General features: G+C 40.2%; 1 protein-coding gene across 1 annotated transcript; it reads left to right on the top strand.

The window, feature by feature from the left end:
• The first annotated feature begins 310 nt into the window (after positions 1-310).
• angpt4 (angiopoietin 4) lies at positions 311-27,779 on the top strand. The gene is made up of 9 exons (XM_028997987.1): positions 311-749; positions 15,637-15,792; positions 15,863-15,984; positions 17,247-17,479; positions 18,753-18,865; positions 19,886-19,987; positions 20,505-20,671; positions 22,434-22,564; positions 24,814-27,779. Exons 1-9 carry the CDS (start codon positions 438-440, stop codon positions 24,972-24,974), a joined length of 1,497 nt encoding a protein of 498 aa, XP_028853820.1. The 5' UTR covers positions 311-437; the 3' UTR covers positions 24,975-27,779.

Raw genomic sequence — 27,779 nt, 5'->3', positions numbered from 1 at the left:
TTTTTTTTTTGTGGAGATTGAAGATAGAGAGCTTGGAGCAGCTCTCTCCCTTCTTCCTTCTATCCAGTCTCTCCTGGTGGCTTCTTGAGGGGTCAGCGTTCGACTCTGGTTCTCTCACGTAACTGTGGAGGCCACCGAGAGTTTATAGGAAACCGGACCCTGCGGGAAAACCCTGCCTATTAAGAGACAGGAGACCGATGCTCAGAGTGAAAACAACATTAAAGCAGACGATAATTCACCAGGAAGAGCGAAATTAAGCAGGAGGGGGGGGGGGGGGGGGGGGGGGGGGGGGGGGGGGACCTCCAGCATCTCTCGCTGAGCCATGAGCATCATCACTGTGACAGTGTAAGCGAGGGACCCACAGAAGGAGTCTGCAGGTACGGCCACACCTCACATCCAGGAGCCGAGCCCCATACCTGGCGACGGTGGGGGTCACCATGAAGGTCCTCGGCTGGGGGTTGCTGGTGGCCAGCATTGTGGCGGCCAGTGCGGACGCCAGCAGGGCCGGTGGAGGCGGGGGCCCGAAGCGCGGCAACAGGGGCGAGAAACGGAGGAAGCTGCACCGCGTCCAGCACGGCCGCTGCAGCTACACCTTCATCCTGCCAGAGGTGGACAGCTGCCAGCAAAGCCCTGACCAATACGGCGGCGTCAACTTGGTGCAGAGGGACGCGCCGCCGGCCGAAAGCGACTCTCGGAAGCTGCAGCACCTGGAGACGGCCATGGTGAACAACACGCAGTGGCTCCAGAAGGTAAGACTCTGGACGCTGCTTTGTGGTTTGGGACGATTATCTGGGTGGGCCGTGTTGATATTATCCATAACTCATGTGAAACCACTGGAACGCAATTAATACACCGTACATGTGGCTTTCTTCACTTTTGTTAAATGTAACGATTCCATGCCAGGATCAACATGCTCTGCTCGCAGTGACAGGTTACGTTGTTTTTAAAACATATGAAAAAATGACAGAATTATATTGAAAAAAAAAAAAACAACAACAAATTGCCAAACGGTTGATTTGATTGAAGCGACTGATGGGCGGTAGCGATAAAGCTGCCGTCTGTTCACACTTGTGCGGGAACGCATCTGCGCTTACCACCCAAGTCGATAAAAAGCCACGGGTCAAGTACAGAGTCCGAGAATGGCTCATGTCAGCGTGAGGAGTGTGACCTCTGACATAGGGGTCAGATCCCGATAAAAATAATAGAATTTTTAAAACACTTCCTGTTTTCCTCCCTTAGATCCTAATCTTTTTTTATCTTTCAAGTTCTCATGGGTTAATTTCAATTCATTATTACTAACAACTATTTGTATAAAATTTTGGCCGGGATTAAAGTTCAGTAGCTATCGTCCGATAAACACAGGCGTTGAGGCAGCACTAAATACAGGGTTGTTTAGTTTGATGCCACATGGCTGAGTTTAAATGAAGCCATGCCCTGGAAGGGATGTAAGCCACTCTGGCTTTGAAGCGGTGGAGCGCTCTTGACCTGATATAGAGTGACAATCAACCTTCAGCATGGAAACTCTGAAGACAAAAGGAGAGAATTCACAGGAAGCCATTTGAAGGTTTGCTTCTTTTTGGTTGAAGGCTGAGCACCAAAGGCTACTCTGAAAAAGAGCTCACCCACCTTCAAAGGGTGGAGGATTAGTGATTGTATGTCCCATTAAGAACCGCTTGAGATATGGCTGAGACCCAGGTCTGAGTGAAGCCTGTCCACTTTGCAGAGGGGAAATAAAAGTCTTCACTTAGTTTATGCCCCACGGTTTAGATTTGACCTTTAAAGGGGCACTGGGCAGCAGGAGATCCAAAAAAAAAACAAAAAAAAAACGTTGGTAACACTGTTAGAAGTGTCTATTCTACCAAATGCCTTAAAAAATGGTTTCAGTTGCACTGTTGGAGGCCAGTTCTAGAATAATTTTATGAATAACCTGGGCCCTACTGAATGTGCTGTATTCACTGATTAAAAATTGTGTGCACTTAGGTAAATTACTCTGCTTAAGAGCTCCTCCCAAATACCATACATTTAAACATAAATGTAAGTAACTTATTTTTAAGCTAATTTTTTGCCTGCTTAGGGTTAATGAATTTAATGGAGGAGGTTATAATCTACATCTAGGTTTAAATCAAACATTTAGTTTAAAAATTCATCATTTTGGAGACTTCAGAATTGCCATTTAAAGTAAACCTTGCACTAAAAATGTTAGTCATTAAAATCACATTTGTCTGCACAAAGGTTCTGTCATGGCTTAATATCAGCCTAATAATGGTTAATGGCAAAAGCAATCAGGACTTGTTATCCATGCACTTTTGAGGCACAATAAAAGCAAAAGCAAACATTCTACCCGAGATGTTCTGAATGTCCAGGAAATCGGGTTGTAAAAAAAAAAAAAACGTGTCACTCCTTGAAACAACCGCAATTGTGTGATTGTTTTAATACAGGGTGTTCCTCCTAATTCAACAGCTCACTAAACAGTCCCCAAAGCGTCTTTCTCGTGGTTACAGCTCATTTGATTTTTCATTGGGGACTTCTGGGGAACTGAGCAGAGGATGGGAGGAGATGCTGGGAATCGTTGCCGTGGAGTTTATAGGGAACTGGGAGCCTTTCCAGTGTTTTTTACAGCCTCATAAAGACGTTCGTAATGGGCTTCCCTCAGAGTCTGACGAAGGCCCCGCCTGATTGCTCATTTGTCAAAAACTGAAAATCCCAGCAGTGAAGCTCATCCCAGTCACCACAGCTGGATGCTTGTTGTCGTGAGGAATGCTGCAGCAGAAAACCTCAAAATAAATATTATGCCCTTCTGGGAGTCCAGAAATATGATATGGAATTAGTTTTGAGAAGCGATGGGGGAAAAAATTCAAGTACGAATAAGGCAACGATTCACAATGTGGATGGAGACGTTCAGATCAGGTCATCTGAATGTGTCAAACTGTTCAGAGGGAACAAGGAGACACATTTATGAGACCAGAGGGACAAGGGTTGAATTATGTGAGGAATGTGAGCAAATGCCGAGGGAAAGACGTAGAAAAAGTTTGACCATCTCAAAACCAAAAAAAAGTTTGTGCTCCTCAAAATGTTTGATGCTGTAACACTCGAACCTCGAGCCGGGTCCAGGCCCGCAGTGGGCCTGATGGATTCTGTGCGCGAAAGACGGGCTTAGAGCCGCGCAGCCGGCTTTGGTTTGTTAAATAAACACTGCCCTCGTGTTTATCATTCTTGAGGAAGTGTCTCTGAAAAGCCGAACGGCGGTGATACTGACAGCGGTGCGGCCAGATACCGGTCGACATGAGAGCGAGCTGCTATCTGCGGCCGCCTCCCACCCCGGGATAAGGGCGTCTCGCGTCGCTCCGATATCACCTCTAATAGAGCGGTCCGCCTGTTCTTGCCTCAGAGCAATCGTTCAGCCGTGATTACAACCAGATTACACAAATACACACCGATGTCACAGACGTGGACGAATGAACCAGGGGGCGATTCACTGAAGGTGATTCAGGGATCAGTCTGGCCTGTTCATGCCTGAAAAATGAAATAACTCCAGGGTTTGATTAGATTATTTACTAGCTTTCTTTAGCACATGTGCAGATTTTTCATTCAGTCTTTTTTAATAAATGAAATTGATACGCCACACATTTAGCATGGACACCCACTCTAATCGAGTTTACATTTATCAGACACTCTTATCCAAAGCAACTTACAATCAGCAGGGACAGTCCCCCTAAGCAAGGGTTAAGTGTCTTGCTCAGGGACACAATGGAAGAAAGTATGGTTTGAACCTGGGTCTTCTGGTTCACAGGCGAGATTCTAAACTTATTGGCTTGTGACTCATTTTAATGGCCTATATCTACTGTATGTTTTTTTAATGGTCCCAGATATGTTTTTATTATTTATTGTAGTGTACCAAATGCTGGTTGTACACATGATCATTTGTGGCATCATATAGTATGTTGTATGTATCTTATCTAAGATGTTGTATGTTGTATGTGTCATCTTATTGTTTATTGTACACAGCTTTTGCTGAATTGCTGTAACTGCTGTAAAAGGTATAGAGGACTGAAATCAACCAATGATTATTGTTGTGACAGTGAATGAACTGGATCGTTTGTTGGAGGCTTGGTGTACCATGGAATTGCCCAGAAGCTAAATTATGATTGATCTACTGAAGCGATCCTTTAAAAGTTAGGGTCAGGGGCAAGTCCACGGGTATTAGAGCCAAATGAAGAAGACATTGTTCAGCACTGTAGAAAGTAGGGATAAAAAAAAGAAACCACTGCCTCCTTTTCCAGTAACAGCTGCAGTCAGCCTTGTGCAATGGTTCCATTGTCCTTCCACTGCTTTTGAGATAGGAGTGGAAAAGTTCAAACGCTGCAGTTAGCCTTTGATTGAGAAGAGCAAATTCAGAGACTGATTAGAAATAAACATCAGGGCCTGATCAACCTGTAAGAGGAACCCTGATTTCATGGACCTTCTCATTTAGTAGCTGTTCTTTATTAAATACAGTGACAATTTCTTACTGTCTCTCATTAGAGCAAAATATTTGGTGAATATTTTTGTGCAATGAGTGCTAACTGTATTATTGGTGGCTCATTGCAACAAACACACACACATAAAAAAAAGTCAACTCTATTGGTAGTATGAAATATTCTTCAAGCACTCGATAAATGGTGGAGTCGCCAAGATTTTTATCAGGGTGAAAATCTGCTGCTGTGTGGCCTGGTCTGTTAATTAATTTGGCTGGGATGGTCAAGGACGGTTAGCAGCGTGATAGATTATGAAGTCTACCTGTTGCCAAGCAATTTTTTTTTGGAACTGTGGAGAACTTGAGAGGTTTTGAAATGCACAGCCAAAAACACTTTAACATTACACTAGGCACAAGCAACAAATCAGTATACCGACTGAAACAGTTCTTTTTATGGAACTGAATGGACTGATGGGAGATTTTGGGAGCACGTGGTGTGCTGCTTTGATAAAGTTTATGTGTTGATTATTCACGGCGGACACTTTTCGATTAACTGATGAAAGCTCTTAAGTAAAGTATTATGTGTAATTTTGATGTTTACTAGAGAGTTTATGGGAAGTGAACTTATTTCAATGTTAACTGACCTTTTGCTCTTGTCTATAGAATAAAAAATAAATGGCAACAAAATAAGTAACATAATCTCAGTGGAAGCAAAAAACATACAGTATTTATCTTCTCCTGAAAATGCAATAATTTCCTCTAGAAACCGCTAGTACACCAAATGTCCACCTAATTTCTTTTACAGACTGTAGTGGTTGTTCAGTTATGCACATGCACAAAAAAAATGTTTTTAAAAATCCATATGGCCAGACTGATTCAATACAGCATGCATTAAGTCACAGAATTTATATCATCCCTTGATCCCATGCATTTCTGATGCAAAACAGATAACATTAAGCAAACATGAATTATTTTATTCATCATCCATCTACAGCAACCTAGGGTTAGGGTTATACTGTTTAGTATCACATTAAACCAGAGTCTGTGTAAAATTCACAGGGCACAATGCCGGGTTCCCAAAAGAAGTAAAGCAGGGCACAGTACACCCCTATACAGGTTGTACTCAGTCTAGGCCTGATCTGTCTTGCAATCTACTACGAGTAAATACATTTATGACATCATACCAGGGGACCTAGTGATGCTGTGGATAGAGTCTTTTAGTACTGTCCTAATAACATGCCTCCTCTTCATTACGTTCTGTTTTCAGGCAGGTTTTATATTGTTATGTATTCACACAATTATCAGTAAATTAGGTACCATGGATAACAGTGCATACTATGTTTACTATGTTGCAAGAAATAATTGTTCACACTTTTTCTCTGCTAACTTCTCAATGTGTGTCCTTCATAAACTCTGCCAATAAAATTGGATTTCAACGTTTTTTTTAATGTGTATGTTTGATATATATATATATGTGTGTCTTGGCTGCCATTACCTTATGATCCTGTGTGTTCACAATATAAATGCATCCGCCACACATATATACCATCCCATACACAACAAAAATATATTTCCCAATATATTATGTGACAATATATTTTGTGTGTATTCATATATTGTGAATTGTACATAGTACTGTATGTTGGTATATTTTGGGATTATATTGGGATATATTGGGATTAGGATATATATTGGGATAAATGAGATTATATATTGAAAAAGGCATCGCAAATATATAAGGACGTTTCTCATATATTTTCTCATATATAGCAATATATGTTTGCTTCATAAGGGATGAAGCAAAGGGATTCACAAAAATGCTCCATAAGCGTGTGTATATTGTCTCAAATCTTTTTCTTATCAATCACATCCAAACACTCAGGACCACTGTTTGCATCCTATCTGACAGACCTTTCAATGAAAAGAGCATCCTATACAAACCCTTCAATGTGTCCTTGGTGAAGCCTGCGCCCGTCTGTTCTGGGCTCGGTTGACTGCCTTCTGCCCGGTCCCCGTGCAGCATTATTCACAGCGGTGTCCATTAGACATAGCTTGATTTGTTTATGTTAGCTTGGGAGAGGAATCTTAGTTCCCGTACTACAGCTGCGCTTTGCCTTTACACAGGGTCAGCAGTGACCCAGAGCCTGGTTGCAGCAAGAACAGATTCCCAAAGTAAACATGGTTCCCGTCCAGCAGAAATGTGCAACTGCGGTAATGACAATTAATGTTAGAATCTGGCCCAATCAAACTCATTTATCAACCTTCACCCCTTCATGCCAGGTGCAAAAATAAAGAATTGTGTTCTGATTCCATCATTCCATTCTGATGTTCAGCAAGTAAATAGTACCCAGCATCCTCAGGCTGAGCGCTGTTGACACAACACATGGAGCTCATATTTGTGTCTTAATGTGTGTCATGAGTGTCAAATGGAAAATAACCTTTAAGCACGAGAATGTGTCCTGTATTGCGAGCCAGGTTTAAGCCTTGATTTTCTGTGCCAATAAATACAGGTAAAATATCACCTGACACTCATTAGGGTGATTTGATTTTTTAGGTCTGAGGAACGGGCGGGCCAGTCCATAGAATCAATGTCTTTGTCTTACAGAAACTGCTGACACTCCATGAGGTCTAGAATTGTCTTGCATTTTCCTCCTTGCCCCAGGTAAGGGGCAAGGTAGCGGTCCAGCTGCTGGGTTGTTGCCCTCCTACGGCCTCCACCGCGTCTCTGTACAGGCTCCTGGTAGAGCCTCCATGCTCTGGACACTAAGCTGACAGACATAGCAAACCTTCTTGCCACAGCTCACATTGATGTGCCATCCTGGGTGAGCTGCACTACCTGAGCCACATTGTGTGGGTTGTAGACTCCGTCTCATGCTACCACTAGAGTGAAAGCACCACCAGCATTTCAAAAGTGACCCAACATCAGCCAGAAAGCATAGGAACTGAGAAGTGGTCTGTGGTCACCACCCGCAGAGCCACGCCTTTATTGGAGTTGTCCTGCTAATTGCCTGCATTTGCCTATATTTCCATTGTCTATTCCATTTGCACAACAGCATGTCAAATTGATTGTCAAACAGTGTTGGACAGTTTGATCTCACAGAACTATGATTGACTTCAAATTCAAATTTTATTTGTCACATACACAGTCATACACAATATGATATGCAGTGAAATGCTTTGGAGTTACATTGTGTTGTTTACGTGTTTCTTTTATTTTTTTGAGCAGTGTATTCCAAGCCTTTGCTTAACCCAGCAAGAAGCCAGAGTGCATAATATGTCGCATTTAGAGGTTCACATTCTGTAAATAGACATAAAACAAATCACATCACTTCTACATCCGGAGCAGAGAAACTGAGTGCACTGGAACACATTTATTTAGGAACTGCAACATCCTATCGAAAAGGATCTGAAAGATCCCAACTGTTGGAAGAGAAAATTTATCCAAAGCAAGTAGCTACTAGGTCAAAAAAACATTCATAAATACTCATCCAAGGCAGGCCTCGTAGTACATGCCTGACAGAATATTGCTACGACTATTACTTCCCATGGTGGATCATATTTTAAGGCAACGGATCATAGCATACATCTTTTCTGTCAGGAAGCAAGGATATATGCATCGTCTTCTGGATTTCTTATTTGAATTCATTTCTCCCCAAGCATCCTCTCCAACAAGCTTTGAAGCAAGACCAGCTCAGGGGGAGTTTTCAGATGACAAAACCAGCAGTGGTTCTGAACGGCCTTCGTAATCACAGGGTTGGCTAACAGTCTAAAGACCACAGCAGCGTTTGGCTCATTAATGAATTCTGCTCTGAGAAAGGAGGGCCGCTTCCAGTCGAGAACACACTGGGGACCCTCCTCCATTGTGTCTTCCGAAAAAAAACCCCAGCTGTTTCCATATGCTGCCTGTCCGCCTCTAAACACATTGTGTGGCTGCATTATAAATCTTGATATCTTTATTCAACAAAATTTGTAATTTTCAGGACAGAGTTTTTTTTTTGGGATGAATCCTTATCAAAATTAACCCTGTTAGACCAAGAGCCCTTTGTAACCATGGAAATACAACAGGGGGTCAGGAGATGGAGGCGACATTCCTGCTGCACGTCCTTCCAAAAGGGCCAGAGGAGCTTCAGGACTTCCACCCAAATCCCCAGGTTCCCCTCACCCCATCCCTCCATCCTCCACCCACTGGCATCAGGCCAGGGTCCTCAGCCATGAAGGGGCTAAACATTCCTCTCTATTGCCCCGTCTAACTAGCTTTTCTGTTCCTTTGCCGACAAAGCTCTGTGCACAATGGCCACATTTTTAGAAAAATGACAGATTTTAATTGGTCGTGTCTTTAATTGGACAGGATCTTTTATCCTTCATGCGAGTACTATTTGTGGCGGAGCGGTAATTGCTGCTGTGGAAAGGTGACTCGTTCCTATTGGGAATTACTGAATGTCTGGGAGCAACGGAAGATAATCCGCTATACAGTGTTCAACGATCAAAGACATAAACGTGTCAAAAGGCATCAGACATCCAGTCAAAAGTATCTGTTATGACAGAAAGACTATTTTGGAATTTGTGGGGAGGACCTTTACTCTGCCCCTACTTAGTGTCCAGATCATAATGTGATTTCAATTAAGGAGATCTTATCCGAAGGCACTGAGGCTGAGCCTGCCATCCCCTGTGGGCAGCGTCCTCTGGAGCTACATTCACCCATGCTTTAATAAGCATAGCGGGGTGATGGGCACCGTGCCACTCTAAATAATCCCTCTCTCACCCAACCATCACCGACCATGTTGTGATGAAATGCACTATAAATTCGACGTTGAGATGGAATCACGCAAGGCTTTTCACTGGCTCCATTAAAATAGAACTGCCGGGCTCGGCGCACTGGAGCAGCCATGGGTAAGGGTGATGTATTATTGGGTGGTGTTTTGACACGGGCCTTAGAACCAGCGGGCACAGGGGAGGGCAAGTGAACAAATAAATACGCTGGCCTGAGAAAGGACATGAAAAGAGACCTTTAGCTTGTGGGCAGTACCCGGTGTTGACTTTGCCCATCTGCACCTGATTTGAGGTCCACATGAGCGAGAGGTTTGTTGGCCCCCCTCTGGACTGGGGAAAAACACTCACATCAAAACGTCTCCACATACAGTGAAAGTAATCATTTCGCTCCAAGTTCTGGAAGCGGGAACAGGGGTTAATGTGCTTGTGTATGATAACAGATTAATCTCACTCTGGATTATACATCAATATTAACCACCTGAAAACCATTACTTTACATGAACATTCCCACACCGACATCTTCATCAACTCAGACCTACTTTCTCTAGAAAAGAACTGCTCAAAGTGAGTTTGTGAACGAGTAAAACACATGACTCCTTATAAAAACTATGCTGTTCTGAGAAGTTGAATTAAACAGGATTAAACACTAATGCATAATCATAATATTTGCAGCACAGTTTTTATGGATTTTAATTTCCAGCCATGTTTAAGGGTGGGCCTTGATTCCAATAAACATTTTGAAATGCTCTGTAATGTATTGCCACAGTTACCTCTGTCCCTCTGGATCTGAACCTGTCATTTTGGATACACAACCGGATTTTTGATTCATCCACCACACATACAAACTCTGGCCAAGGGCATGAGCCAGTGGAAGAAGTTGAATAAATAAATGTCACAATCAAAACAGGCAGATGTGTCTCTATTCGTCAATATCTGCTCAGTCCATGGGTTTGTATGTTCCAACCTTTTTTTGCAAATTTTTGCAAATGTGATTATTTCAAATGTACTTCACTTCCCTTTTTGACACCCCCTTGCATTCAAAGTTGATTATTTGAATGTAATGAGGTTACCATCTACATCTGACTTAAAGCAAATAGGTTAAACTTAACTTGAAATTAAAAACCAAAAAAATCCTTAGTTATTTTCCAGCAACACATATGTACAACAATTATTTTAAAATAATGTGTATTAAATAAAAAAGGTAATTTATTACTCTTCCTACTGTTGCTGGATAATGGTGCAACAGTGGCCCTGTTCAAAATGCAATATGCATGTATGAAATTCATTGCATCAGACAAATATAGCTGCAGAAGTTACATTATTATGAAGGTTCCCTTGTAGACAAGATCCTTGTATGTTTTAATGTACCTTTTAATATAAACATAAATCCAGCATAAAAATTATAGCCTCCATCAGGTTTTTTTTTTTTTTTTGTATGTATGTTTCAATATTTATCCCTTTGGCATCCTGCTTCTTTCCAACCAGGGAACTGGTTTCTCCATTACAGGTCATGTATACTGCAACATTTAATTAGCTGTGATTGGTGTAATATATGATGCTGAAACAACAACAGGCAGCCTGCTATATTAAATACAGGGCAGAGAACATTTCCAGACAGCCCATGTTTCAAACGAGGGCATGAGAGCCAGAGCTGCCATCTCTCCCAGACAGCATATTTGCTATGTGATATTTATTATAAATTACTCAAACACAGCCCAAGTCACACAATTCAGAGGGTTTTGATTGACACATCTGGTTAGTTTATAATACGGTCCTTCCTGAGGCCAAATTTATTTCCTGTTCTCACTGAAGGAAATAACCCTGTAACATATCACCACTGCTCGATCCCCATCTGAAATTAATCAGCCAAATGTGAAGGGCGAAGGCTACTGGAAGCCCCCGAGTTGATAATCTCTCATTTTCACAATCGTAGATGAGCAAATGTTTTTTTTGACAGATGGATAAACAAACTTTGAGTTACATAATCAGGATTGATTTCAGAGAAATGTGCAAAAACTGTGTGGAACAAGTTTTTATTCATCTTGCCATGCTTGAAGCTTTTGAATAATGACCTTGGCACTTCAGACATTTTTCTCATACAGTTGTCTGGTCTCCTGAATCACGGTTGAGAGTCCTTGACAGCGTGTGTTAAAAGCATCTAACATTACTACTGTACGCAATATTATTTCTGTAAGTCAGTGTCATTAAAACTGTAAAAATCTAGAAGTGCAGTCTGCAAAAGTCAATGTCACAGTTCTACATCATTTCAAAAGAAACATCTTAGGTTTGACATGCTTGATTGCTGATTATTCCACACAATCCCTGACTAATCAAGATAGGAAGCAGAATGAAGTATTGTGCAGAAGGGAGGGAGAGGAACTCAGAAGAAAAGGTCACACCACTTTAAATTGATCAATATCCTAACTGCAGTTAATCGTTTCCTTGCAGTGACTACATTTTACCCTCAGGTTGTGATGTAGAATAATGCTGGCATGGACTGTGGGGTTTTAATCAGGGAAACGCCCGTGTGCAGCACATGATCAATTTTTCTTAATGAAACAATTCCCCCATAGCTATCAATGCAATTGCAACACTGCATGTTCATCTATTATAACAAGATCAAACTTTGTGATCATATGAAACAAATAAAATAATATAAATTAGATATCATAATATAAAATCGAATCGAACTAACAAAACTAACTAAATATTCTAAGTACTATTTATGAAATGGAATTGTATATAAGCATGCCAAACACACTTAAGCTTACAAATTCACAAAAAACTCAAAATGACAAGGACTACATAGTAAACAACAAGTCAGTTACAAAAGGCATTTTCTTTTGAGACTGAAAAGCTTATTTCAGTGAACGTTGTCTAATATTTGATGGGTTTACAACCAGTGCGAGTTTGAGATTGGAATACATGTACTGAGCACTCAGCATGAAGAAGTGTCTGTGTTCAGCGTGCATTAGCATTTACTTTTAGAATACTTCTCAGAACACATCTGCTGTTACACCTGCCATATGTTCTCAAGTGCAGTAAAAAGAATAAAAAATAAACCGTAATGCTGATGTGGCATGTATTAGCTGTGTCATGCATTTTGTCATGCACTTTGTTAGCTAAAGTCCACACACTGGACTTCCCTTGTCAATTATTTGGACTTTAATTCTTCTATCACAATGAATTTCATTTTGTGAGATTATTTAACATTAATATGAGTTCCTCTAGCCTGTCTATGGTCCTGCCGTGGCTATAAATTGTGACAAGTGTAAAGAGGGCTTTGTTCATTCTGCTTCGCCATTCGGAAAGTGGCAGTTTGTGTCGTCAGGTTACCTCCCCTTTCTCATGCTTTGCCCACCCAGAGAATTTTGCACACCTTCCCTAAAAAAGGAAATCCACTGACTGTCATGGCTTCCAAAGGAGCGAGCCTCTGAATTTTTTTTTATTTATCTGGAAAAATTATGACACCACTTGTCTGCACCAAACATTGTGGTTGGTGAATGGTGTTGTTGACGTAATTTACGAGAATGCCCCCTCAGTTCTATAGGCTGCTCTCCTCCTCGTCTCCTCATTAGCATTTAAAGCTACGGACACAGACTGGCTCAAAGTGGCTGCAGTTCTGCACCAAGGCTGAATTTTGGAAAGAGATTTCAGATAGCGTATGGGACCAACAAGACCGATATATAGACCGAAAAGCAAAAAATCTATGTCATGGGACCTTTCATTTGCTATAAATAAACCAAATGTATGAATGTGATGTGGTTGTATGTGGCTGTAGTTGGTTGGTTTTCGGCTTCCGCTCCAATGATAGCACCGCATATGCACATTTTAGAGGCTATCCATGTGCCTATGATGGAGAGAATACAGGGACATGCATCGTTGGAAATCTATGGTCGAATCATTCATGAAACTGAGCAGCAGAGGCTGGACTCTTGCTCTCATTGTTTGGATCCATTGTTCCAAAAACATTGACCTGCCTCTGACCAGCCTATTTATATTCTTTATGTTCTGATTGATGAGTGAGCAATTTTGATGATTGGTGTTTACACCTAAGTTGAGGAGAGTTAATTGAGTTCAAGTCATGGTGACTTGAATGAAATGTTTTTACTGCTAGTATTTGAAGGATGAACACAGGGAGGAAGCGGAGATACACGAAAACTTCTGTCAACAGGATTGTTTATCATTGCCATAACCAACATATATATGTCTAGAACACAAGTTTAAAATACACCATTGACCTCATGTCTTGCTACATATTGTTTATATATTGTCATTTAATTCAATTATCCCATATTTCATTATCCACACAAACCATATTCTAATAAATCATGAAATAAGTCATGAAAAGTATAAATTTTTCATGATACATGAAAGTATCAACCCAAAGTCAGTTGTTAAATGACAATTGACATACATGCACTTTAATTATTTTTGTCCCGAACTCAAAAATGAAAAAGTACCCTGGCATATATTTTTCAATCATGAAAATCTCCGATTGATAATCCCAGATTCATGTATGTGTTCTTTTTATTGCAGGGAAAGAGTTTTACTGTTCTCTCTACCTTATTGTCACAGCATGTCCTGTTCTGTAGCTCCTACTCCAGTCCAAATGAAACAACACATCTGTTTTAGGTTAGCAGTGCTGAAGCAAGCACTCAGAGAGCCTATCTGGGTTCTCAAGCTCTGAATATGGGCATGTCTTGTGTAATTTTAATCCAAAGACAGGAAGCTAGGGTCAATTAACTGGTCAAAGCACACAACCTCTTGAGGAAACAGCCAAAAAACTGTGTCAATTAATTTTTATAGCACAGTCATCAGGCAGCCACTCATATGACTTCAGGTGAGTATATCCTAACAGAAAAGAACTGCATAATTTAAGCCAGCAGCCCTTCTGTTTAAACATCTCGTCAAACAAAGATATGATCTGGGGACACATTAACGCTGATGAATACGCACAACTTCAAAAAGCCCCCGTCCAAATGTCTGCTGACCACATCAGGAGGGGGAAATTGCCCCAGGGACTGCCCTGTTTATTTCAATAAGGATAAATATATCATACCAAGGTCCTTATCTGTGCGTTTGATATCCCAGGGATGCCGTATTTATTTTCTTCGCGATTTTAAGAGTTGCACAAGGAACGGTGGTTTCATCAAACTGCACCTTGAAAGACCCGTTCCCATGGACATGGGGTTATGAAGGCAAGGAACATGCATGTATGACAATAAACAGTTGGAGTTAAACGATGTCAATGTTTTTTTTAGAAGAAGAAAAATGAAAATGAAATTATATCAGAAATTATATCAGAAATTTCAATCACAAACTAAAAATGTTTTCATAAAATATTAAAATTGTGAAATGTATTATTGTTTATTTAAATAAATGTACTGGTACACATTTTCCAACAAGGTGCTTCTGAAAGTCGTAAAAAAATTGCAAAAAGATTTGCAATTCAGTGATTTGTTGTTCTATTTTTTATTAAAAACACTTTGAAATGAACTAAGGATTACATCAGAACTTCGCACATTTAATTGCCAATTGCAAAATTTTATATCAAATTACATGCTCAGATTGAATATAGCATTGCCAGTTGCAAAATGAATTGCCATTTGAATGTTTGCGCTTAAAATCTTTTATATAAAAGTCCTTCACATTTGAAATCAATCTAAAAATGTATCAAATACAGAAAAAGTTGTACCCACTTGCATTATGAACTAGAACCATGTTAATAAAATCACTTCTTGAATCAGCTGATTTGTTTGCATGAACTGCCGAGTTTGGCAAACCAATTGGAACCGAGTGGTTCGCCATGGCTGACCATGCGTTTACGTTGCATTGCTGTGCGAACATCTTGAGCGTCAACGGGAAACACGCATTCCATTTTATTTGCTGGATTCCACATTTTCCTAAGAATTAATTTATAAACTAGCACAATGGATCTAACGGGGCATGTTTATTTTAGAAGGGCGAAGATTTTGGCTGTTTTTATCTCATCCCTCTTCAACTCCAGTACTGAGGGTCACCCCACATCAATGATTTTCTGGCATCATTCTGGAGTCTGCTCTGGAATGAATGAATCCTACTTCAGAATGTAACATCATACGTATTCACACATTGCTTGCATTTATATTCTCATATTTATTCTCTGCGTTTGATACCTAGCTTGAATATTTTAGAAGATATGATAAATAAACAGGTTAATTGTGAATTCAACACATTTTGAAACAAATGAAGATGACAACTGATATCAAAGTTTTTTTTCTTTTTATCTGTGTGGGGAACCCAATAGATTTTTTAGTCATGTATTTTCAAGAATTTCAGAGGGCTGAAGTTTCACACATATAGGGCCACTCTTTTTACTGTAACCTACCCTCCCCTTTTGTCCACTTTTTTTTCTTTGTTCTTTTATCTAGTTAGAAAACTACATCCAGGAGAACATCAAGACAGAGATTGTGCAAATTCACACAGATGCTGTTCACAACCAAACAGCGACCATGTTGGAGATAGGAACCAACCTGCTGACCAAGACTGCAGAACAAACGCTGAAACTAAATATAGTTGAGGCCAAGGTAAAGTAATGTTCACGCCTTTTTTGTCCAGAAACAGACATTTTGTTCACTGTGAATGGATTTCTCTAAGGTCATGAACCAGACCTCACGAATTGAGATTCAGTTGTTGGAGAACTCACTATCCACGAACAAACTGGAGAAGGAGCTAATGATGCAGACATCAGAGATTTCGAAACTCCGGGACAAAAACAGGTAATACGCATACATTTAAAAAACAAATGCATTCTGAAAGTATTCAAAATATTCATATTAATCTAGAGATAAAACTGAAGCCCTTTAAAGCTGAAGAAACTGAAAAGCGCACTTTGAAATAAATATTAAGGAAATGGGAAACATTAATTTTCTTAAATGACTATATTTAGTGCTGAATAATTGCAGGACAAAAGTCCACATCATGCACTCTGACATGGAACTTTTTTTAGATTTTAAAGATACACTTTTGCAATTCATCTTTCCTGAACTTTCAGTTCACAGCTGAAGCTTGTTTTGTTTAGCTGGCGGTCCGCATGGGGTCTAACAGACAATTATAATTAGGCACATACATCACACCGAAACGATCTCCACAAGGGGATTCCTTGGTCAACCCTTCATTGCCATTTGAAGAAAATTCTCACAGTGTGCAAAAACAACCTAAATCCTTCACAAGCTAACGATTAATGCTTCCCAAAAGCCAAGTCAGCAAATGACTAACTATAATAATTCATAATTTCCCACTTAAAAATCAAATTGCAGCATGCCACCATAAAGGTAGCTTTTGTTGATAACTGAATGCAAAAAAGAAGACGAAAGAAGTCCAACAAACACACTCCACCATTTGTTCTAGGGTTAAATATACATAAGACTGATGTGGTGAAAGTTCTCCAAAGAATGAGCAACAAGTCAAACTGTCTGATGATCAGTGACTGGCTTACATTTTTTATATAATAATCAATCTTGGCAGTGCTGTCATCCAACCACAATTCCCACCACACAGAACGAATGGAACTGCCTGGAGCAGATGGTCTCAGATATACTGCTTTGGCAACAAAGGGATTCATAAAGATCATAAAAAGTAAGGCTGACTCCCAGAATTAGTCCCCTGTCCGAGCATTTTGGATGCTGAAGAAGGCAGTGCGGACTTGGCAGAGCATCACCAGGGTATCTGGTGAAACAGGATCTTGTTTAGCAATTCTTTTCTGCACTCTTTTACTACAGCGCAGTCTGAACATGTTTCTTTATGGTTCAATATCACCAAAGCACTAAAGCAGAAAAGTGCGAACTTCCAGAGGTGCTACTGGAATGTATAGCTGCTGTTCATGTTGGCTTCTGTTGGTATCTTCTTCAGGGGTTTGGTCATCAGATTCATAATCATCATTCAAAATCTATTTCAAAATACCTGAAAAATTAAATGGTCTGAGTGATGGAAATTGGGGTGCCATGTACAATTTGTCACTGTTGGCTGTGACTTTCTTTAGCCACTTGGAGAACAAAGTGCTGTTCCTGGAATCGCAGCAGCGCACTGAGCTGGAGGACATGAAGGAGGAGAAGGAGCGGCTGCAGGATCTGGTGCAGCAGCAGATGGAGGCCATCGCGGCTCTGGAGGGGCAGTTACGAGCCGCGAGCACCAACAACTCGGCCCTGCAGAGGCAGCAGCAGCAGCTGATGAGCTCCGTGCACACTCTCATCGGCATGGTGCACGGGGGCTCAGGTACCTCCTTCTTGGAACACATTGTACTCATCTCAGTTCTGAGCTGACAGTTCGCTTTTTTATGAGTTTGTTCAGAGGATATTTCCAGTTCGCAGGTGATTTACATTCTGTTGATGGAGTCAAGGGTGCGGGATAACAAAACAGTGCTCCCCAATATTATTATTCCGCAGGAGTGTGAACCTCGAAACAACCACATCCAGCTATTATCTGCATCAATTAGGGATCTGTGCCCTATTAGCTATGATTAGGGCATGAATAATGAGTCTGAAGGCCCCGTCTGCAGCACACATTCGGTTCATTAACTTCTGCTAGTTTGGACAAAACTCATTTTTAAGGCCTAATGATCATCCCAGGAGACCCAACAACTGATCAGGTTTCAGATAGAGAGTTTAAAAAGAGGGGTACATCTGTATTTAAAAAGGAAAATTCACATTCAACTTCTTCCAGTGTGTGAACAAAAACATGTCCTTTTTTAAGAACTTCAAAAGTGTATTTAGAACTGCCTAGAGCTCTCTAGTGGTTGTAGATGATTGAAAACATCAGCTATAAGGAGACTACAGATAGTGATGTGATTGCTACATTATCAACTTGGCTGCTGGTTCAAATATAAGTGCGGTGTTTTAATGTTAACAAAGAAAGTGAGTTCATGTGTGATGATAAGAGAACGTGAAGGGGAACATGGGTGAACCATTCACAGTCATTTTATTATATATTTTTGCAATGTTATTAACCTTGGCGTGAATTCATATGGATTAAAAGATATTTTGCACACGTCACGTTCCACAGACAGATGTGGCTGGATTTGGTCCCAGTCATTCTACGTTTGTTACAGGAAGACAGCTTTCCTGAAAAAAAAATGTGCGGATGGCTGTTCCACCACAAAAAGGTGAAACTAATGAGAGGAAGAATTATGAAAAGCCTTTATGAGTGTGGCAGTTGCACTCATACGTTCACACATTAACCCTAGAGTTAAAGTTTGTAATTAACCTTAATGCATCATTTAAAGCAAATGTATATATACAATGACCCCAATGTCCAACTGTAATTCCACTATTCTTACCTGAAGGTTCATCAAAATAAGTGACTGATGAGACATCCCCTGGACAATTAACTTGAAAGCTCTAGTAAAAAGCTTCTCAATGCAAAATATGTTTATGTTCCCATTTGTCATTCAAATGCTAACGTGTGTCATTCAAATGCTCTTTTCAAATGTTAATTGAATAATCGCATTGGTCGTGTGTCCTTTATTATGTTGTTGTATTTTTATCACCAGGGCCAATACTGAAAGAACAGAGGTTTCGCGACTGTGCCCAGGTTTTTAAAGCTGGACATAATGTCAGTGGAGTCTACCACATCTACGTCGGCAACATGACAGAGTCTATCAAGGTGATGGTTCACTTTGTGTTTGACATTAATTAAATACAAAACTGAACTGGCTGCAAAAGAAATATGAACAAATCAGGTTTGTGGCAGTGGACGTACACTATCAGTCAAATTTTGGACACACATACTCTGTGGCTGTTATGGAGACTAAGACGAAGGGCATTTTGACGATTCAAGAAAGATATTTTTATATTTTGTATCAGGAGAAAGTGAAGTATGTTTGATAAATCATTTTTTTCAGAGTCGCCTCTTTTTACCTTCATTGCTGCTTTGTTCACAATTGTCATCATCAAAAGCTGCTTCATGAGACGCTCATTAACATGAGTGAATGATAAAAAGTGTTTAGCATAAACCTCTAGGAAACTGTCCCTGTTGTCTGACTTAAGGCAGTGGAGAGAAGCCAAGAGTGTGAAATGCTGCCAACACAGAAAATGCTCCCTGATTTGGAGAGACACAAATGTTCAACTTTTTGTCTTGTTTGCTATTTTGTCCTTTACTGTGTTTACTGTGTACTGTGTTATTTCATAGTCCTGTGTCTTCAGTTTTGTTTAATAATGTAAAAAATGCAAGCCTCATAAATGAGTAGTGCATCCAAACTTTTGGCTGGTGCTATACACAGACAAGAACACATTTGAATAAATATCAGATAGACTATTTTGATTTATGCTGGATAGCTATGGGTCTCAGCTTGATTAACTTATACTCTGCTCTTAAAGATGCACTTTCTCTGTCAGAATATTTAAATTTACTGAGTGGTTCCTAATTACAATTGAATATAAAAACACATTACCAGGTAACACACCTACTCATTTAATGACCATTTTTACCATTTTCTTCTCAAAACTATGAAATAACATGTCTGTAAACTGTAAACAGAGTGAGCTGTTTTGTATTTGCGGCTCTTCACAGCATAGTGTGAACTTGTCTTCTGATCAGACCCTAATGGCTGGTAGCATACAGTGAATGGACAAACTCACATTATAAATAAGAGATTATCAATGCATCTTTTTCCATTTCTTGAAGGTCTACTGTGATATGGAAACCAGCGGAGGAGGCTGGACGTTGTTTCAGCTCAGAATTGATGGAAGTACTGACTTCCAAAAGAACTGGAATGACTACAAAATGGTAACCATTCCCCTTGTATCAGAAAACAAATTCCCTGCTGGAGCAGTTTATCTGTGGTTAATCTTGGCTCACCGTCCATCCATTAGAGATGACCATGTTCAAACACATCAAACTGTCTGCTAAACTTTCGGTGCACGGTGTGAATCGAAAATATACTTTGATTGAAAATTAAGGAATGTTTTCTAACTTATCCTGTGAAAATCATGATAGAGGGGCTGCCAAATTCAGATGAATCACTAGACATGCACAATGGAGAGAGCAGCCACATCTGTGAGCTTGGCTTTTGTCAGAAGGGTCTATTGATATTGCACCACATTTGTGCTTGAGTGGTTGAGAAAACTCTGCATTTACTTGTTTAAACTTGAAAAAGCAAGAGCAAAAATGGGAGTAGCAGCAGACATGTATTTATATTTGTCTCAAGGCTGGAGTGCAGATGTTTGTTCATGATAAATGATATATCATGGGCCGATGCTTGCGATCAGATAGGGGTTGCCATGACAATGTGTGTCTCTTACAGGGATTCGGTGACCCTGTGGCAGAGCACTGGTTAGGTAATGAAGTTGTGCACCAGATGACAAGTCAGGCACATTACTCTCTGCGAGTGGAACTGAAGGACTGGGAGGGGAATGCACCTTATTCCCAGTACGAGCGATTCCAACTGGCCAGCGAGAAACAGCATTACAGGCAGGTGCCACACTGTTCTCACCTTAAAAAAAGGTCACAAACAGGTTTTTCATTCCAGCCAGAACTTAATCAGCCCATAGTGTTTCTTAATGGTCTAATAATGAGTTCAGCGGGTGGTAAAAGTGTTGGAAAGAAAAACTTTGGCAGAGGCTGGGAAAAGAAACATTAATCTGACCTACCATTGTGATAATATGCAGCATCAAAGCATGGAATGATGTAACATGGGCCAAGGAAGAAAATGTTTTAAAGTGGAACCAAAGGGGAATCCAGGAAGTTTGTTTCTCCTTCACATTTGCACAATTCTGTACAATCCAGGATAAGACAGTAAAGTTCAATAGTATAGTTATAAAATATATCTACTAATATACAGAAATATTACAATCCATATTCACAAAGATTTGTGTATTCAGCTATACAGTGGTGTAAAAAGTATTTGGCAGCCACAGGTTGTGCATGTTGTCCGACAGAAAAAGATGAGAAAAGATGGAAAAACTCCAGAAATCACATTGTATGAATAGCTAAAGTTCACCTCAATGCATGGTAATGTAACCTTGGTTGACAATGACAGAGATCAAATGTCAAGGTAGTATTTTTGGCCTGTTCTTCAATGCAGATCTTCCCAAGAGCTGTGATGTCTCAGGACTGTCGCTGGGTACAGATTCTCTGTTAGATTGAGGTCTGGAGACTGGCTAGGCATCTCTAGAACCGTTTAATGCTTTTCATGTAGTCACTCCTTCATTGCCCTGTGTGTTTGGGATCGTTGTCATACTGGAAATCCAGCCCCATTTCATTTAAATGCTCTCCCTGATGAAGATCTCACAATACATGACCCCATTCATCGGAGCGGAGCAGTCATCTTGTTCCTTTTGCTGAAAAGCAACCCCAAAGCATAATGTTTCCACCCCATGCTTCACATTGGGTGTGGTGTTCTTTGGATGAAACTCTGCATTCTGCCCCCTCCAAACACAAGTTCTAGTTTGGTCTCATCTGACCATGTAACATTATTCCAATCCTCCTCTGGATCATCCAGATAGTCTCGGGTAAACTTTAGACGGGCCTGGACATGTGCTGGCTTTGCAGGTGGACATTTCAAGCACTGCAGGATTTTAATCCATGACGACTTTGTTACTGTGATCCCAGCTCTCTTCAGGTCATTGACCAGTTCCCTGTGTAGTTCTGGGCTGTTTCCTCAATGTACTCAAGATCATTTCTACCCCACGAGTTGAGGTCATGCATAGAGCCCCAGGTCAAGGGAGGTTGTCCATATTTTAATAATAGTTTCTCCAGTTGATCTCTTCTCACCAAGGCACTTGCTTGTTGTAGATTGTCTCATCCCAGACTTATGCAGGTGAACAATCTTGTCCCTGGTGTTTTTAGACAGCTCGTTGGTCTTGGCCATGGTGAGGTTTGAGTCTGACTGTTTGAAGGTATCTTTTATACAGATAATGAGTTCAAACAGGCGCCATTAATACAGGTAACGAGTGAAGGATTTTTTTATGAAGAAGTAACAGGTCTGTGAGGACCAGAATTCTTGCTTGTTTGTAGGTGCTAAATACTTATTTTCTGCACCATTATACATATAAATTCTTTAAATCTCTTTTTTTAAACACAGACCTCTCTCATCTTTTTAAGTGGAACAACTTGCACAATCAGTTGCTGTCAAATACTTTTTTGCCCCACTGTATTTAGTGGTCCCTCTCACAAATGAGCACTACTCTTAGCTCTACTAGCATGGTTTCTTCACCTTTTCTCCTCCCTTTAGGTTGTTTCTCAGAGGCTACAGTGGAACAGCAGGGCAGCAGAGCAGCCTGGTTTCCCATGGAACAGCTTTTAGTACCCGGGACTCAGATAATGACAACTGCCTCTGCAAATGTGCCCTCATGCTTACAGGAGGTAAATCTCTGTGCATCTCAAAAAACACTGCAAATCAACACCACTGCACTTTCTGCATATGGTATGGTTAAATTATTTCAATATATTGGTGAATGCATTTGTATTACCACAAAACAAAAAAATAGAGGCCCTATTACCAATGATAGATGTAGCATGTGGGAATTGTTCATTAATGTCAGGTCAATTTTAGATAAAGAAGAAAGAATCACTTGAAGTCATCTGTATGTTGAGGCAGAGAAAAAATACTAACTTTAATCACGTTTTTATAAAGAAGGTCAAATAAGGTAGGGTAATGATTGACAGCTCTCCATGCACATGCACCATACTTTGACTTGCTTCACATGTGCATAATCCAATAAGCAGTGCCAAATATCTGATTGCCCAAAAACACACAAAAAGCTGGAATTGTAAACTAGGTGTTTATCTGCAGTTACACATTGTTAAATTAGATTAGACTTCCTCAATACCTGTTCTCAATGAGCAAATCTGCCCAGTCTGGCAACCCTGAGATCCTCTCTCCTCCCCCCTCTTCAGAAACCTCAGTTTTTGTCCTCAATTTAGAGCTTTATCATGTCGCTGTCAGCAGACAACAAAAAATAATTTTTTGGACCACATGTTTTGGACCACAGTTGGCACCAAACTAAACATCTAGATTACTTATCAGCCTCAAATGATTAGAAATCCCTGAACATGTCCAATTTACTATGTCTTACATAACATTCCAAAATGTTCCTGGAAGTATGAAAAAATACTGAAAAAATAGATAACCCAATATACTATATGTATATATGTTATGTATACAGAAAGTGTATGAATGTGTGATTGAGGAACATAAAAGACTGCTACTTCTCATATGCATTAACAGCCTCTCACATCAAAAGAAATATGCAATGTTCATTACACTGTGGCCATTGAAAGAACATTTAATGAATTTGACATGTACAACAATCTCACTCCTCTTCTAATTGATTCATTAATAACCATTAGATGGTTAATATATACAGTCTAAATTATTTGCTGTTCCTTTGCATACATCATGCGGAGTGGAGGAGTGCTTGTACCATACAGTACTTTCCCGAACTATTCTTCATTCTCCAGTGCAGAGCTGCAAAAATCTCACAAACACATTCTTCCCCATCTTCATCTGATCTTGATAAAGGTTCCCCGAACCCTGTCACAGTACTATGCACAACACATCAAAGTTCAAAGTTTCCTCACACAAACAACATTCTCCAATCAAAGCTTTTCACTCCAGGGCAACGTCAGGGAGATCTGGCTCTCCACATCAACTCCAAGACAAATAGCTTTTTAATCCGGTGCTTCTTGATTGATTCTGAAAGTTGTCCGAGTTAATTGTAGCTGCCCGGCTGGAAATCTTTGGGGGTTCGAGGCTGTTTGCATAGCGATTCACAATCAAAGACCTTACGTAGAATCCAGTGGTCAAATCTTGTCCAATCTAAACAAAAATGCTGCGGAGTGATATTGCATCAATCAAAGGTGAGCGTGTGCTGTCCGTCTGCACAGCCAGACTCTGACCTTCATCACCGAACCGGAGTTTGCTTTGAAATAAGACCCATAAAAACACTCCGCCGACTGAGGAGGAATGAAAACAGGATGAGCAGGTTGCACATGCCGCTCTGAGGTGTCCATTTCGTTTTAACTGTCCCTTTCCACCTCTCCTGCGGCGAGACGGACAGCCTTGCACCTGTAACCAGGGATGGGACGTAACCGAATGCGTGTAACAGCGCTACTAATTCAGAACTTTACAAAAGGCATAGTTTGAATTAATTTTAATTAATGTAAGCACTCATTTGCTGCATGTACAACAGTCAGTAAAATAACAATATTCTTGTTAGTTTAATATTAATTTTGAAGCTGCTATACCAGTTGCCAGCTGTGGTGTACTTGCTGTGTTGTACTTGCCTTAAATGAATGTATAATGGTTTCAATTGATTAGTCCTAGTTGGCAAATTTTGACCGTGGCTGTACTGTAAGATTAATGTGAGCGCTTACACAGGCACGCTTCTCCACTTACATGTGGATGGCGGTCAGTAAAAATTATATTCATCCTGACATTTTATTCATGCTGATGCAAAAGGTAACTGTCAAATCCAGAGGTGTTGCAAAATGCCCATGTTTTATTTGTACAAATGTAAGCTGAAGACATTATTTTTATATACTGCAACACATTTATGACAATGTTTTGCAGTGATTTGCCCTCTGTGACCTTGTCACTTGTTGATTCACAGGCTGGTGGTTTGATGCCTGTGGCCTCTCCAACCTGAACGGCATCTATTACACAGTAGGGCACAACGTCCGAAAGCTCAATGGCATCAAGTGGCACCACTTTCGAGGACCCAGCTACTCCCTGCGCTCCACGGCCATGATGATCCGACCGGCCGACTTCTGAAGCGCACCCCTGGAGAGGAGCCAGTATGCATGGCAGCCAGCGTTAGGCCTGGGGCCAAGATGCCTTGGAAGCACAGGGGGGGGACGGGGACGATGGAGGACAAAGAAAAACATTTGTAAATTAACACATTAAATAACAAACAGTCCGTCAGTTACTGGACGGTTGGATCAGATTTACTATAAGCAGAGCCGCAGTCGGGCGACAAGTGGAAAAGACTGTCTGAGGCTCCATCTTCTGGCAGCTTCCCACATTCTGGATTGGCCACGGTCGCTTCGCTTGATTGCCTCTCCCCAATCCAAGTCCCGTTGTCATTGTGTTTCAAACTGTGTACCACATCGTGTCAACAGATTGCCTCAACAGCATTCCTCCACTCTGTCATTGTTTCGCTGCAGTCTGGAGCTGTCGTCGTCAGGACGGCGTTAAGTAAGCCTGGGGAGATGTGGTTGAGCGACCCACGGGTTTATGAGGGCTGACAGAGACAAATATTGGCCAGATGAGGAGAAAAAGAGGCACAAATGGGGAGGGTGTCAGCGTCTGGGAATCTATCACAACCCAATTTGAGACGTGGGAGAAGAGTGATGAATGATGTTGACACTCCTTCAAATGTATGTTTTCATCTTTTTTTCAGCATATCGTAAAAACAAACCAAAAGATCTTCTGTTCCCTTCACTCAACATAATAACTGGATTGTGCATCTGTCTAAACGTGTGCATGGCTGTGTGTGTATGTGTGTGTATGTATGTGTGCAGCTGAAGCGTGTGTGTTGCATTTTAAAGCAGTTCACAGTCAAATGGGGCATGTCAGTTTCACCTTCTGAAGATGCACTTTACATAATTCTTGCTTCCCCGAATGGCCTATCCTTGCAGTAAGAGACCAAAATGTAAGGAATGTCATAGCAAGGGGTGATCAATCTGATAAAGGTCGTCTGCGCTCTGCAGCACTGGTGTTTCATTCTGCACATCGTATACCTGTGCTCTTTTTTTGAAGATGCTTTAATATTAATTTCCTTTTGCGCTATTCTCTCCACATTAAAAGACTTTAAAATAACAAAAAGCAGAATTTATGTTACTCAATACATCCCCTGTATCATGCACATGGGTTTAGTTGTGGTCAGACGCAGGACTGAATATCCTCAATACCTACCATTTAAGCAGAATTATAAGCTAGTTAGCTTTAAGCATTTCTTTTGTCCTTTGTAGAGTCCCGTTATTTATGAGTGTCAGTTTATTTCGTGATGCCTGGTAAGGTCATTAATCCACCAATCCTCACCATTCAGCCAATGTGCTGACCAATCAAGGCAAACATTTTGGGATATACACCCTCTGTTCATTTAATTGCAGAAGCAAATGGTGATTTTACATGATTTAACCAAATTGACATTATTTGAGAAACAGAATAGTGTAATAACAATAAAAAGTACATAAGTCTAAAATTGCACATTAAGCCAAGAAACAACACCAGTTTTTCCAAGTCAACTGGCACAATTATGAAATGATCCAGGAGCCAAGATAAAGTTAAATGCCTGATTTCTGATAACCTTTTTAGCCAGCACATAGCAGTACCGGGAGTGATCCAGTAACAACACTGCAAGATTTAATGTTAGTGTTTTAGATTTTGTTGAATGAGAGAACAACATTTTGTGCAGAGTTAACGGTCTGATTTTATTTATTTTTCCCACCATGTCTCTGATAATGTAACAAAAGAGCACTGAAAGTCACTTCATTACATCACAAAGGCCTGTCACATTAAAACACTATTTTTCATTTATTCATTATTTAACAAGGCTAGCTTTGCTCCAGCAAGCAAGCCTCGCTTAGAATTTTAATTTCTTTCATTTTCTCTTTTCTAGCTGTGTAACACTTACAGATTACAGGATTTTACAGTGCACAAGATCTATGAGAAATAATCTTATGAAAAGAGTATTATAATCATTAGAACTACATTTAATTCAGTATAGTTTAATTATTAATTGGTGGTATTTTTGGAAACCATACATATACATATATGACTTGAAAAAGTTAAATCAATTAAAATGCTGATTACAGTCTTACTGATATCTGCATTCTCATCATGTAGACACAGCTCACCAATGTTCAGAAAGACTTTCCCCAAGGACTTGGTTCTGAATCATTAAGACTTTTTATATTTCTACTTCAGTGAGAAGCATTTCCATCATCCCAATTAATTTTTTAAGACTATGAGTAGTAGTAATATTAAATGCAGATGGTGCCATATGTATACTGAACCCCCAAGGAGGCATCAATATACGTATCTAATTAACTTGTACGACATGCAGTGTACTGATATGCTTTAAATTACTGTAAATGGCATGGCAGATTGAATTTATATGCAAATCTGCTCATATGAATAATGATTAAGATGGCATGTTGTTGTTTTTTAAATTACGTTATCTATGTATAACGTTTCCTGTAATGTTAGAGGGGTTAAGCATAAAACATGAGTGGTGAAATCTGTCAGCATATAAACAGTTATAGTAAAGAGACCCAAAATGAATAACTGCAAGATTAGGAAGCAGATAAATGCAAAAAGAATTTAAATGCCATTCTCCTTTAGCGTAAACTGGAAAAGCTATAATATTTCCCTATAATGTAAAAGCATCTTATCACCGTTTACAAAATATGAAAGTCTTTGTTAATTCATCCGATGCGTGGTCCGAATTAAACAGTAATTAAAGTAAGACAGTAATTGGAGTGAACGCTTTTCCACTGCACTAGTTCCCATGCCAAAACTAAGCTGAGTGGGTGAGTGAGTTAGTAATAAAATCATCATTTAAGATATTAAGTT

The sequence above is a fragment of the Denticeps clupeoides genome, chromosome 12 (genome assembly GCF_900700375.1).
Source record: "Denticeps clupeoides chromosome 12, fDenClu1.1, whole genome shotgun sequence".
Taxonomy (NCBI): domain Eukaryota; kingdom Metazoa; phylum Chordata; class Actinopteri; order Clupeiformes; family Denticipitidae; genus Denticeps; species Denticeps clupeoides.
Note: the sequence above shows the minus strand (reverse complement) of the source record. Positions and strands in the feature narration are given on the sequence as shown.